The following is a 14,757-nucleotide window of genomic DNA, read 5'->3' as shown; positions in this document are numbered from 1 at the left end:
AGAGGTAACCTTGATCGTGGGCTGTGGGATCCCAGGCTCAACTGGGGAGGGAGGCTTGGAGGGGTCACCAGGTGTTTCTTGCCCCTTGCTTCTGGGCTGCCCCAGCTGCTCTCCACCCAACCCATAACCCATTGCTTTGTTTTCCTCCCCACGCCTGTACTTGTTTGCCTACTACTGAACTATGTGGTGGTACCCAAACAGGGAGTGACCAGGTACGTGTGTGTGGGGCAGGGAAGTTGGGGGCTGCTGCTGCTGCCTTTTGGGGTCTGGTTGCTTTGGGATTTCCCACAGTCTTGGCCTCATGCTGTGATTTTAAAAGGACTTTCCTAAAAAGCTCCACAAGCACCTTACATTGCCAAAAACTGCAAACAGATGTGTCTGCAGGGTGGCACCTGCCAGATAGGCCTGGCTGCAGCTGCAAGAGTGCAACACAGAGGGTGAGAAATAATTAAGAGTGAATGGGCTAATAATTCACTTTGCATTGAGCATAGAGTTCACAGGCATCTGCTCTATTAAGTACCCGCTGTGCTCTGACTCTGTTTCCCTACCAACACCCCCTGACTGAAAGGTGTTTACTGTTACAGGCACAACCACTCCCCTACCACAAGCTGGGGGTCACAAAGCCCCCCTGGAACCTATCTCCTACCATCCCAAATAAGCCTGGGCCCCCTGGCAAGGGTCAGAAGTGAACCTGACACGGAGGGGCATTTATACACATGCCTGGGGGTGGGGAGGGATTTGCCTCTAATTAAGGCACCTGGAGTGTCTCATATCAGTGTCCTCACACTGAAAATTGGTGGCAGGCATACTTTATCTAAAGCTCGTTGAATGCCTCCATTGCCATTCTGAAGCATCGGGACGCTTCATGGGATTTAGGAGGCCGCTGGAGTATGGTAATTGCCAGCATGTTGGAGCAGCCTCCCTACTTGCATATAGGCACCCAGAAGCTTTCTGGTTCCCTAGCCCTACAGACTATGGCCTCTGCAGGCAACAGATCTTTGGGCAGTAGAGGTCCTAATTGTATCCCAGCCTCATTGCCCTGCATGAGTTTGGGAAAGGTAAGGAGTGGTGCAGCTTGGGATGCCTGGAGGACTGAGCAGATTGTAGGCATGTAATGCTGTGCCAGCACATAGCACTGAACTGGTTCATTGAGGACTGACTTAAAATAGTACTTGATTTTCCCAGTATGCTTTTGAAACATTCCAGGAAATTCAAGCTCATCCAAAGTTGCCTGTGCATCTAGGCTAGGTACAGACATTCAGAAAGCCCAAGGTAGAATTGCACCAAGTTTCATAGATTTCATAGACATTAGGGCTGGAAGGGACCTCAGGAGATCATCGAGTCCAGCCCCCTGCCCAAAGGTCAGGAAGTCAGCTGGGGTCATAGGATCCCAGCAAGATAAGCATCCAATTTACTCTTGAAGGTGTTCAGTGTAGGTGCTTGAACCACCTCTGCTGGCAGACTGTTCCAGACCTTGGGGGCTCGGACAGTAAAGAAATTCTTCCTTATGTCCAGCCTGAAACGGTCTTGCAGGAGTTTGTGACCGTTCGACCTCGTCATCCCTTGGGGCGCTCTGGTGAACAAACGTTCCCCCAGATCCTGGTGGTCACCCCGATAAACTTATAGGTGGCCATCAGATCACCCCTGAGCCTACGCTTTTCCAGGCTAAAGAGCCCCATGGCTCTCAGCCTGTCATCGTAAGATCTGTTTTCCTGACCTCTGATCATGCGCGTGGCTCTCCTCTGGACTCTCTCAAGCTTCTCCACATCCTTTTTGAATTGTGGAGCCCAAAACTGGACGCAGTACTCCAGCTGTGGCCTCACCAAGGCCGAGTACAAGGGGAGAATGATGTCCCGGGATTTGCTCGAGAAGCATCTATGGATGCACGCCAGCATTTTGGTCGCTTTACTAGCCGCAGCATCGCATTGGAGGCTCATGTTCATCTTGTGGTCAATGATGACCCCCAAGTCTTTTTCTTCTGTAGTGCTAACCAGCGTAGCACTGCCGAGCCTATAAGGATGCTGCAGGTTTTTCCTCCCAAGGTGGAGAACCTTGCATTTATCGGTGTTAAACACCATCAGGTTCTCGTCTGCCCATTTGCTGAGCTTGTCCAGGTCAGCCTGGATCACCTGCCTGTCTTCTGGCGTGGATGCTTTGCCCCAAAGTTTGGTGTCATCGGCGAACTTGGCCAGTCCACTCCTGACTCCAATGTCCACATCATTAATGAAGATGTTGAGCAGTATGGGTCCCAGGACAGAGCCTTGAGGGACCCCACTGGTTACAGGGCACCATGATGAGTGACTGCCATCAGTCACAACCCTCTGGGTCCGACCACGAAGCCAATTTCCCAGCCAGCGGATCGTGGTGGAGCCAAGGCCACAACTGGGAAGTTTGGCCAAGAGGTGATCATGGGATACCAGATCAAAAAATAGAAAGTTATGTGGCTTTCTATAAGCAGCACCATTAAGACTGGTAGCGAACAGAACACAGATTCACCCTTTGGAGGGGCAAAGAAGGGGGGCAAGTCTTAGACTGGGTTCTGCCTTGTTTAAATAAGTCTGTGCGCTGAACTTCTGTCCTGTTATGGGCATAAACCGGTTTCCAGTCACTTATACCAGTAAAAGTGTAATGTCTGTACCTGGCCCAGACTCATGGGGTTTAAAATTTATTTAAAACATTGTAAGTGTTACATCTGTCCACATGTATAGGATATGTAAAATATTTCTTATAGCAACTGAAAAAATGCAGAGAAATTGCAGGGCAACTGAAAAATTCCCCTCTTTTCATAAGACCCATTTGGGAAATATGTACACAGATAAAACATGTTCAGCTTACGCAATTCTTTGCTGTATCCAATCTTCTTCTCCAATAAAGAAGCTTTATTAGCTACAGATCCAAACACTCTGAAGTGGTATCTCACCCCGGGCACAAAAGCAACTAGAAAGTAAGAAAGCTGTTTTGAAAAGGTTACAATCTCAGTAGTTTTGAGTAGAAAATAGGATCGCATTTGCTTTATACAAAGAGATATAATTCAGCAAAATCACTCACTGTATATTACTGAAGTCAACACAAGGGGGCTATAAGAAAACACATGAATTCAAACTCAAGTCCTGTTCCACACAAGCAATGTCAGCTGGCTTTTTAACAAACAGTTCTCAAGTATTCTGATATTCCTGTGACCATCAGGTCTACAAGGTAAACCTGTCATGCCCAGCTGCAGCTCCCTCAAACATGCTACATAGTTCTGCCAAACCAAAAGCAATACAGCTTTGCCTGCTTCATGGGACTATCCCTCCCTCAGCAGCACCAGTTAGCAGCTATGAAGTACCCAAAAGATGATTTCGTATGCAAATCTTTTTAGTTGTGTGAAGTTAAATCTGCCTGGCAGTAAGGAGTGAACTTGCACCTTTGGAGCATAAGCTTCTCCAGCTTGAAGCATTCTCGTAGCTAAGTGCTGAGGTGGACAAATTTTTGGTGGCAGAGGGGCCATGCCGTACACTGAGCAGCAGCTTTTATTTGCAAAGCCAAATTTGTGTTTCGCATTGGAGGTACTACAGATTGGTTCCTTTGTTCCTCCTCTATACGTGCTCTGAATATGGACGGTGAGCTCCCTTAGCCATTTCACCCAGCAGAATTCAGAATGGCACCAGGCTCCTTGGCAGGGTTTTCCCTAAATCTTAGTTAGTTTCTCAGTATCCTGGGTAATGTTAATGCAGGCAATGCTGTCAACATCACAGGAGTGTCTGAATCAGCAAGTAAACAACACAAATGATACTATATTTAGTCATGAAAGAACAGCAGTCTTTCCTGCCTAAAGCAGAGGGGCTGGACGCAATGATCTCATGAGGTCCCTCCCAGCCCTAAGCTTCTGTGAAACAGTGATCCATACTTAATGCTATGCTTACTGCAATAATTGTTTCCCTGGGATATATTTCCTGCTACCCAGCAATAACAAGCTGCAGCATAAACACTGTAATGAGGAACTGTTTTCTTTCACCTGCGTTGATAAGAACCCTGGAGGTGTTGAAACCAGATCTCTTCCACTGAAGATTGCAGGGCTGGGAGTTTGGAAAGTTGCACCAATCAACAATGTAGCCATCAAATGTGTCCTTGGGCTGCCAGTGAATCCAAATTCCATGGTCTGTGCCCTCAACCCTTTCTTCCTTGTCTGTAGCACTGATCTTTTCTTCGGCATCTAGGAACAAATGATTTATAGTACTTCACAAAATACTAAGGTAATGCTATCTAATAAGAGGCCCAAAGTGCAAAATATACCTCTGGCCATATGGCTGATATATGTATATTGCTAATATCTTCACAACTTATTTGGCTAAGCCTCTGTTGCCCTTGATGACTGGACGCAAGTAAAATAGTAGATATTTTCCTAGTGGATTCTTGAATGTCTTTTCAATAATCTTATCTCATTAAGAAATTATCACAGCCAATAGAAAGAACCCTGAAAACATATCTAACCACTAGGGTCTAGATCTACAAATGGACTTTAGACCTAGTGAGCCTTGTCACACCTAACTTCTAGCAGCTCACCTCCCACAATGGAGTTCCCTATATTCCCTAATGTCCCATTCCCCGTCCAGTGCAGGGAAAGAAGAGCGGGATTTGAAATCGGCAACACTCAGTAGGGGGTGCCAAAGCCAGCCAATAGAAAATGCTGAAAAATGGGGGTGTCTGAAATTGCACTTTTCTTGTAGACTTAAGTGCTGACATGACACTGGGAATTGCCAGTCAAACCCCACCCCCGGAAGGAAGTGCACACATTGTCCTATTGGGCACAGGCAGCTGGTTCATTTTCTTCTAAAATGGGATGTGCTGCCACTACCTTCGTGCCCAAGAAGCAGGAGGCCTGGATTCTAGCCTTTCTTCAGACTGAGGGAATTGAAACGCTGAGCTCCTAGCCACCTGATGGGTGGATCATCAGGCTAGGCAGAAAACACATGAGCGAGCAGGAGTAGAGCCACGTGGCTCCTGCCCTCCTCTAGAAGCAGAGGAGAGAGCCGGAGCCCTGTATGTTTCCTAGCGGGTACCTCAGAACAAGGTCTGAAACCCAGGTCTGCCCCCTCACAGAGGGGTATGCCACTACCATTAGGCTACAGATTTATGCTCTCTCTCTGGTTTCTTGTATATTTTGCTTCATGTTGTTGCAGGTTCAGAGGTAGAATAGAGCGCCCCTCCCCATGGCACCCTCATGGGAGGTGTGAGCTGTGGGTTTGAAGGCCCTTAGGCTCTTGAAGAGTGCTCTAGCCATTATGTGATTATATAAAAAGGATGGTAATAGAGGCCGCACCACCTCTTCCTGCTGGGCCATCAAATTAGGGGTAGCAGCTGGGACATTCTTCCTGGCAGGGGACAAGCCTTACGCGTTTTAATTTTTTCATTTGAACAAGGCTCTCTTGTGACAATGCTGTGGCTGCTGCACTCAGTGTTGAACTCAGTGCTGTCAGTGTGTGACAGGTCTGGTCTGAGCATGCTCATTTGACTGGGGAGACTTGAACATACACTTGCTTACCCTATTTACTTCCTCTCCCCCTCCCGCCGCTCAGCATGGGGTGGGAAGCCTTGCCTTGGATTCAAGTACTGGCCCAGAGCAGGCAATGGCTCAGCTCCAGCTTCAGCCCTCGGCTCAGGGCTGAAGCCAGAGCTAAGCCCCAACCTGCACTGGACCCACGTGGCTTGTTTGGTGGGGGAGAGGGCTTACAGCTGGGAGATCTTGGGGAGACCATGGAGAAGAGGGGAACAGGGGAGACCCATGTGTTCAGCTCAGGGACACTGGATACTGCTCAATTAAAAAACATTACGGAGGGGTGCTTCAAGCCCAATGACGGATGTCTCACATTCAAAAAAGGTTGAGAGCAACTGCTTTAGCTCATTAAGTCTACATAAATTTTACCTATTAGGACAGGTGCAGGCAAAATACGGCCTGAGGACTGCATTCAGCCCACCAGGTGATTTTCACCTGGCCTGCAGGCACCCATCAATTAACTTCACCTGAGCAGCCAGTGCACTTCACTCCCACCCTCCTGCATGGGATGGCCCCAGCCAGCGCACACAGCTTCTGGGCCAGGCCACTGCTGCAACTGCCAGGGGATCTGCTTAGCTTCCCTGGCCTCCAGCAGCTCCTCCTTACGTCCCTGCTGCAGTACTCGCTCTGGACAACAGGTAGGGAAGCTGCAGCTGGATGGGAAGCAATGTTCCCTCTAAGGTGTAGCGATCTGTGAGCGTGCTGCTTCCGTCCTGCCTCTTAGAAGAAACCTTGATCGCTGCACCTTAGAGGGAACATGGCTGGTGAGCATCTCAACCCACCAGTCCTTCCTCCCTCCCTCCAATTTCTGCACCAAAGCTAAGAACCTTCCCCTTGCCCTGAACCAAAACTTTTCTGCTCAGTGGCTCCAGTTCTTCCCCTGATGATGAGTTTCATCTTCTTAATCTTAAAACTCAACCCCTCCTTTAAATCCTGAGCCTCAGCCCTGTCCTGCAAGCCCATGCCCTCTGAGAGCTTCTTGGCCTGCACAGTACTTCTCACCTGTTTGTTAATGGGAAGAACAGCCAAATCCCCTTTGCCTGAGGGGGAAGCCAGAGGGGCTTGGGGCGAAGCTTGCCTGAAGGGGCTGGGGAGCAGAGCAATTCCCTGGAGGCAGCAGATCCTGCACTGTGTCCGGCTCTTTCCCAGTCCCCAGCCCTGCCCCCTCCTCACCTGGGGCTGCTCCGGCTGGAGCTGCGCTCTCCCTCCCTGCGGGTGTGCCGGTGCGGTAAGGAGCAGAGTGGCCCCCGCTCAGCCCAGCCATAAGTGTGCCGTGCACTTATCGCCACAGTGCAGTTGCTGCATGGCAACATTTTTTTTATTGTGCGTGGCCGTGCACATGCTCTGCTTAGAGGAAACCACAGTGGGAGGATGGAGCCCAGACCCACACCCAGCTGAGCAGCAGGAGTGCAGAGCTCGGTGGGCAGAGTGTGGGTGTGGCTGGGGTTTCTGGGGTGTGATGGAGTGTGGGGAAGATGCGGGGGTGTGGTGACCCCCCACACACATGACCTCCACCATGACAGCTGCTGCCAACTACATGTGCCCCATGCACATGCATCTACCAGGTGGCATGTGGCTCCACCCAGTTCCAGGAGCTGCACTTGGTGGCAAGGAGCAGAGCCAGGCCAGCCCATCTCAATCGCGTGGGGTTCACATGCAGCTTCTGGGACTCGCAGGCCACCAGAGGAAGCCCCACGTGATGGAGCCAGCTGCCTTCCCCACTCCCTGCTGCCATATGCAGCTCATGGGATTCCACTGAAAGAGGCAAGGAGCCTCACTCCCTGCTTCCTGGCAGAGTCTCATGAGCTGCATGTGGTGACAGGGAGCGGGGGTAGGCCACCAGCTCTATTGTGTGGGGCTTCCCCCTGGTGGCCTACAGGTGCCAGGTGCTGCACGAGAACTTCATGCAATAGAGCTGGGCTGGTCTGTCTCTGCTCCTTGCCACCACGTGCAACTCCCAGCTACACCTGCACAGTCCATGAGAATCTCATGGGCCCATTGCCACTGGTGGCTATGCGCCATGTGGGGAGGTATGTTGGGGCATCCCCACAGCCCTCCACCTTCCCTCAAACCCCAAACCTTGCCCCCACAACCCTCTCATGTGTACACATACCTATACCCCACTACAAATGGCCACACCCCCTCACAACGCTCCCACACACCACCATACACACACACTCACCCCCAACCACACCCCACACACACCACACACACACAATATACAAGAGTAAGGCGTTATTTTTGAGCTATTATGAAATCACCTCTATATAACTACACAAATGCACAAAAATCGGGACAAAAAATATTTTTAAATAAAATTAAAATGTTATAGTTATAGTAGATGTTTGATATTTAGTGTATGGTTTTCTTTTTCCAGTTCCAAGATGGCAAGCCAAGATTATAGCAAATGGCTATCATCTTTGAATACACAAGACTACGCAGAGTGGATATTTTATATCTGCACAGAGGGTCCTTAATTGATCTTACACCCTAAAGCTAAGCTTTCCGATACTTAAAGTGCTCCCTTTGCCATACCAGGGTCATGTTTCACATCAGGAAAACTGAGCTTTAAGGAGTACTTTTGGGGGCAAGGGTAGGGACTTCCAATGTCAAAGGTTAGGGAGTAAGGGGTGGGACTTCCGGCCCCCAAGATAGTGACCAGGGGCAGGGCATCTGTCAAGGGACAGAGCTACCGTTGTGGCCCTCAACCATTCACCAAAACTCATTAAGTGGCCCTCCGGCCAAAATAATTGCCCACCCCTATATTAGGAGACCTTCATGGAATGTTGCATCACTTATTTGTGGGGGTCCCTATTAAATGGGGCATGACAAGTATATGTAACGAATTCTGGATGTAGTCGGAAGCCCTTTCCCAGTGGCAGAAATGGTCTACTTTGTGGGAGACCATGTCCAGTGGTGAGGGATTTCTACGCAGATTACAAGACTCTATCTGCCAACCAGATAATACGCATGCTGCTACTGAATTCAAATAGTGCAATTCCCTTACATACCAATGGGTATCTAGAGATGACAGATAATATTTTTCAAATGGCAGAATGTATATTTTAATTACAAAGCTAGGTTACTTTTGTAAAATAATAAATGTTAGTGCATATAAAATAAATAACACCTATGCAAGATAAAGGCTTACAATAAAGATTTAGTTGAAAACATACAAACCATTATCAGTAGCTCCAGAGATGATGATCTCTGAGGGAGATGAAGAATTAACATGGTTCTTTGCTGTGATGCTGATTCTGTAGGAATGGTAACCAATGCAAATCCTTGTGCTATTATGTGGTGCAGAAATGGAGATGTGTTCAGGCTCAGTCACTTCCTCTAAGTTTTCCCAGGTTATCTCGTATGAAATATTTCTTCCATTAGCTTGAAAACCTGGTAATTGCTGGGGCAGAAATGATTCATACTGTAGAAGTGAGTAACGCTAACCACTATACTTAAAATGCTGTATTTCACAGGAATAAATATGTGAGGGGGAAATTTACTTTGGCAGGAGGCCATTATTTCTTTTTGATCTGTTATAAAAAAAAACCTTATTTCTTTGATTAAAAAATACAATATAGCTAGTAGCATTTTGTAGGAAGAGTGGCTTCCAGTTTTCTTTAAAATAGTAGTAACTTGTGATCAAACTCTGTAGTAAAGCAAAACCACCAAACTCAAATCCATGCCCCTACACTGCCAGTACAAGCAAGGTAGTGTTAATGGGAGCTAAGAATACCTGGGGCCCTTTGTCACATGAGCAGCTCATTAACATGGAAAATTAGAAGAAAAAATGAGGCTTGTCCCCTGCCAGGAAGAATGTCTCAACTGTAGCCACCAGTCTTTCTTTTAACATTATGTCACCAGTTCTGTGCCCAGTCTTACCTTCCAGAATAAGGTGACGTTCCGTCCTCCCACCACCCGGGTAATGTCTCTCCAGAGGTCAAGTTTTCCTGAGGGAGCTGCAACCAATCAAAGACACACAGAAAAGATGCTGCAGATCTGCAAAGAACTCCCCAGATCTTTCCCAGTGTTTAGTTAAAAAGATCACTCTACCTGCAACTCAGCCAGACCTCACACCTCACCCTTCATGAGCCTCCTGGCCAAAATAGAATGGATGGATTTAATACCCTACAACCATACTACTGTCTGTCTTCATCCCTTCCTGCAGACTGCTATAACAATCCCAGCTCTTTCTTCTGCAGAAATCCTTCTTTACCTTATAGCACATGCATGCTGCTTATTCCTACCACTGAAAGATTAGCCCAGAGCTCACAAAATGCTACTGCTCCCTGTCTCTTCCTACGTTCAGTAGTCTGGAAACATCCACTTTGTATCTCAGCATGGTTGCATCTTGGGTAGTTCAGGCTGCATCAAGAATCAGTACCTGAGATTTAAAGTGGTGGGAGATGAGCAGAAGCTGGATCCCAAACAAAAAAGCCATTCCTTTTAAAGATGTTGTTGTCAGTGGTCTGGGGCAGGGGTGATGGGAAGAGAGGTTCTCAGGAAGGAAGGAGCCAGTAGACAGATAAGAGATGGGGAACAAGAACACCTGCTCTACCCATAAAGGGTTGGGGAATTCTCAGAGATTTAGTTCAGAATAAGATCAGAAAAAAACCTTGGATGTTCTGGGCTAATCTGTACCCAAAGTGTGAGCTTTGTGGCTTGCTCTATTCTGTGTCCCTGCATGTGCATGTTTAAAAATGGGATGACAGCCCTCATACTTCTCCATCTCCACACAAAAACAAACGCTTGGCTGGTATTTCCACGTTGCTCTGAAGGCTGCTTAAACAGCAACCTGAAGAGCAGTGTTCAGCCTCAGACCTTGCCTCCCTGTGACAGAACTCACCTGCTTCCTTTGTTGTGATTGTTAGATTTTTGCTCCATTCACTCCACTTCCAAAAATGCTTCGCTGCACCGCACCGAATTCGAAACTTATGAATGGTGTAAGGCTGCAATCCACTGATCATGATGTTTGCATAGGTGTTCGAGTGAACAACTGAACTGTTGTACTACAGAACAAAGGAGGTATGTGACATGGTTTCAGCTGAGCTGGCTTTCATGAAAAAGGCTGAGAATCAAGAATCTAGTTCTGTTCCGTCTCTGGAGACTGTAAACACACGGTTAGTTCTCTAGACTTAATCTGACTTGGATAATATAATAATGCAGAAATGGATCCTAACTGGATCCAAGCATAAGGATTAATGGGAAGCCTACAAGGATGCTGTTGACTGCAGCCACTTGTCCAAATTCCCACCTTATTTCTGATCTCTGTATATCAAATCAGGTGCACTTAATGAGACCTTAGACTAAGATATTAGCATGTTTAACTTCCCCCTGGGACCCAGTCATTCTTCCACCCCCCCCAAGGAACTGGGATATTCTCTGTCAAAAAGTCAGAAAGTGTGTGTGCATACTGCTTTTAGCCTCCTCCTCCAAAGTCTCCCAGAGCTGCCAGATGGACTATCTGGTGGATCAGCTACTGATCACTGATCACTGAGGGGTGTGCAGGTAGGCGGCCTCTCCAGCTCCATTTCCTGATGAACGGGAAGACTCCTGGTCTTGGTATATGGCTGTTTAATATTCTAGAGCTAAGTTGTCCTTATATATACCAAGCTATAGGGAAACCAACTTCTATTTGCAAGGCAGCAGCCAACTGAACTGTAGGGGAAAAAAAACTATGTATGATTCTACCAAAACCTGCCTCTTCCCAGCCATGTGGCCAGTGGAGGATGGGAAGGCTAGAAAACAGTATTCTTCTCTTGCTTCTAGAATCCAAAGAGGTTGCGGTCATATCCTACTCTGCATAAACATAGCAATCACCAGGACAGGTACTCAAGGCATTCTGATCCTTTAACAATGGCCTCTGCCATCTGATTTTAAACAGAGACTTTTAATAGTAAAATTGGAACTTATATGTAGGCTTGGCAGAATTTGGGGGGGGGGTTTGTTTGTTTCAATGGCTAAAATAGATGGTTATTTTTAAGCATTTATTTTAATTTTTATTAATTTATATTTTTAAAGGGGGAGGGGAGAGCCCAAGCTGCACCACCCATGCACTGCTCCTTTGGCAGCAGCTTGGAGGCCGTACTAGTAAGGCTGTATTGGGAGCAGGGGTTGGAGGTGCAGGGCTGTTGGCAGCCAGGAAACTGGTGCTGTCAGCCACAGCTCTGCGTGTGTGTGTATGTGTGTGTGTGTGTCCAGGGTAACATGGCCGCAGGTGTGGCTGGCACCACAGCAGTCCCTGACCAGGTGACGTCCTTCCCCTGCCTCCTCCCACTGAACCCCCACTGCAATGGGGGAGTTTCCCCTTTGTGCCCACCCTGGGTCCTGCTCATCCTCTGCCAGCCTGGAGCCAGACCCAGAGAAGCAGCCCAGGTCCTGTTGCCTCTCCCCACCCCAAGGGGCTGGCTGGGAGCCAGAGCTCTCTCTGCTGCTGGGATACAGCCTTGGCCTTTGCCCATGCTTCATGTGGGTCCTGTACTGGGGAGCCTTAGTCATCATCAGTGTGTGTGCACATGGCACCTTCGCCCTGAATTTCCTAACCCCTGTCCCAGATATTTTTTTTCTTACCTCTTCTTTCAGTGATTACCACCAGAAATATTTTTCCATCAGTCTGTAAGTGTGGGGCAAGGTCATTGTTTATTGATAAAAATCAAATGCTGTTGGGCCTATTTATACGCCCTCTTGCTAACAGAAAGTAACAATTGCTTAGGTATTTCACATGAGTGACTGGTGCCTCCTGATTCTGGGGGTGCACCTGCAGAAGCTGCTGATGGCAGTGGCCCTGTCGGGGGGGGGGGGCATGTGCACCCCCATGTACTCCCTACCAGTCGCCTATATTTCAGCAGGTTTAACCATCAGACCAGCAGAGGACACAGTACATATGCAAAGTACCTAGCATAATCAGGTACTGCCAGCCACAGGGCAGCCCAAATAACAATTAGAGCAATTACTTGATTGTAGAGAATCCTCAGTTATCAGCAACACTACATAGGAAGGCCACAGATGCTTCTTGGTCATAAGAATGTTTTAAAAAACATTAGCTACTCCCCCCACCCACACACACACATGTAAATAGATTATACTCCAACTTCAAAAATACAACAGCTGAATTGTCTAGACTGAATTTCTTACCCATTCCACTTTCCCATCAGGACGGTTATTTTCAATCTGACAAATTAAATCAATTGCTTTTTCCCTTGGTTCCATAGTCCAATATAATTTCACTTCTGAGGCACTTACATATTCTTCCCACAAGTCAGAGGGCTGGAAGGGGTAAACTGGCAAAAAAACCCAAAAGGATGTGTTAGTTTCTGAAGTATCCCAGTCTACACGTGCACCAGTATGAGGGTGCAGCAAACTAAATCTGCTGTAGGATAGTACTGTTGGGGACACTACTATCTTATGGTGGAGTACTTTACCGGGCTGACATACATGCATGGACAGTGACCAGGGGCATACATTGATCCCAGTCAGCCCAGCCAGCCAGCAGCCTGCTCCACCCTGGCTCAAATTACTACTGCCCCAGGCACATGTGTAGACACGGTGCCTCAGAACAGTTGACTCCAGCATGAACTACTTCGGAGTTTCTTGCATCATCTTAATTTCATGTACAGATGCACCCCTTAATAAGTAATTTGGCTGCTTGATTTGAATCTGCTATATGCTGTCTTCCGTGCTTAGCTTTTAAAAGATCCATGGCTTTCAAACCAGTCAGATCATCTAATCCAGTGGTTTCTAACATTTTTAGACTCCAGGCCCCCTTGATAATGTCTATGAATTGAGCAGCACTCTTTTCAGAAACTAACTTATTACAGGGTTTACCATCTTGCAAAGGGACTAGGCAGTGGAGGCAAGTGAATAGTCAGGCAGGGAGAACCCAAGCCTGTGCTGATTGGCTTGCCTCTTCACAGCTGTCTTATCCTCTCTTACCTTGGGGACCCACCCTTCAAAGTATCTTGCAGCACCCTAAGGTGTCCTGACACCCTGAGAATCACCAATTCGATCTGAATACCAAGCTGTGAGAAGTTTTACCACTGACAACAGCTGAATACCTGAACCTGAAGGGGTAGTACGAAAATGAGAAAGCAGAAAGATTTCTATTTTCAAATCTGTGACTCTGTTGAGATAATAGACTCATGTCATTAGAGAAACAGATGAGGTAGCTGGTAGTGATATGGGGCCTAACCAAAGTTGCTACATAAAATCACCAAAAGACTGGAAAATCCCTTACCTCTGTGAGCTACATCAAAGCTAAAATTTACACTTTTCTTTCCTAATTTGTTTTCAGCAGTCAGAGTGAAGTTGTATGTCATCTGCTGGTGTATAACCCAGGAACAAACACACCACTCTTTGGAACGAGATGCTTGTATTTCAAAGCAGAGGGTTTTTTGGGAAAACCTTTAAAAAAAGAGGAGAGAGGGGTTTTTTCCCCCTTTAGTTTAGAATCACAAATGAAGTTGATCTGCAATAAGGGATTCAGAAACGTCCAACAGAACTTAGAACAAACTTCAGATTTAAGTAAAAATGTAATTACAGTATGTATGTCAACTTTTGCTAGCAACAGATACCAAAGAAATTTACTTTTGTTCACAGTATTTCTATAAAAGTGTGGTATGGAGAAGGTGTTCATGAAAGTATTACATTTGAAAGTGTTTTTCTTTATTTTCAAAAGCTCAACAGCAGTGGCTTGCCTCTAGGTATGATCACCTAGTAAAAGGCTGTCTTGGTGATTTGATATTTCTATCTCATTTCTTGGGTACACTATCATTTCACTTGGTACCTTGCAGGGAAATTGTGTGGGTGAAGAATTGCAATAAATCCTAATGTTCTTGCTGTCAGTGGCTAATGCACAAACTTCTAAGGAAATGTTATCAGGTCTAATCAGTTCAATTCCAAAGCCAATCTCTAAATAGTTCAGTAACTTCCCACATGCATCTTCCATATCATTAGCATTTCAGTAGTGAGACTAAATTATTATGTAGCGTTCTAAATTACCTGAATTCAGTAGGATCACTCTCATGTATATAAAGTTGTTCATATCTGTAAGTGTTCATATTTGGGTTGTAGAACACTGGTACTTTCCAAACTACCCAAGAAATGTATGTATGTAACTGCAAGCACACAAGTCAATGTGCTCTACCTTAGCAAAGCTAATTTGAGGACCAGGAAATGCCTAATCTAGAATTAGAAGCAAGAAAGCGAGTATAGGTTCACTCAGA

At 46.8% G+C, this 14,757-nt stretch overlaps 1 protein-coding gene across 3 annotated transcripts in view; it reads right to left on the bottom strand.

Moving 5' to 3' along the window:
* OSMR (oncostatin M receptor) overlaps positions 1 to 14,757 on the bottom strand; it is a 133,247-nt gene that overhangs the window by 7,160 nt on the left and 111,330 nt on the right. For all 3 annotated transcript variants that reach the window (XM_090037975.1, XM_090037974.1, XM_090037976.1), the window contains exons 8-14: positions 13,770 to 13,936; positions 12,671 to 12,816; positions 10,383 to 10,545; positions 9,419 to 9,495; positions 8,717 to 8,939; positions 3,998 to 4,195; positions 2,836 to 2,937 (exon numbers count right to left, since the gene is read on the bottom strand). In XM_090037975.1, the coding sequence (XP_089894101.1) occupies positions 2,836 to 2,937; positions 3,998 to 4,195; positions 8,717 to 8,939; positions 9,419 to 9,495; positions 10,383 to 10,545; positions 12,671 to 12,816; positions 13,770 to 13,936 (1,076 nt within the window). The remainder of the gene's footprint in view (positions 1 to 2,835; positions 2,938 to 3,997; positions 4,196 to 8,716; positions 8,940 to 9,418; positions 9,496 to 10,382; positions 10,546 to 12,670; positions 12,817 to 13,769; positions 13,937 to 14,757) is intronic.

This window comes from Crocodylus siamensis, chromosome 3 (assembly GCF_052110815.1).
Source record: "Crocodylus siamensis isolate JL-2025a chromosome 3, ASM5211081v1, whole genome shotgun sequence".
NCBI lineage: Eukaryota > Metazoa > Chordata > Crocodylia > Crocodylidae > Crocodylus > Crocodylus siamensis.
This window is presented reverse-complemented; position numbering and strand designations above follow the sequence as displayed.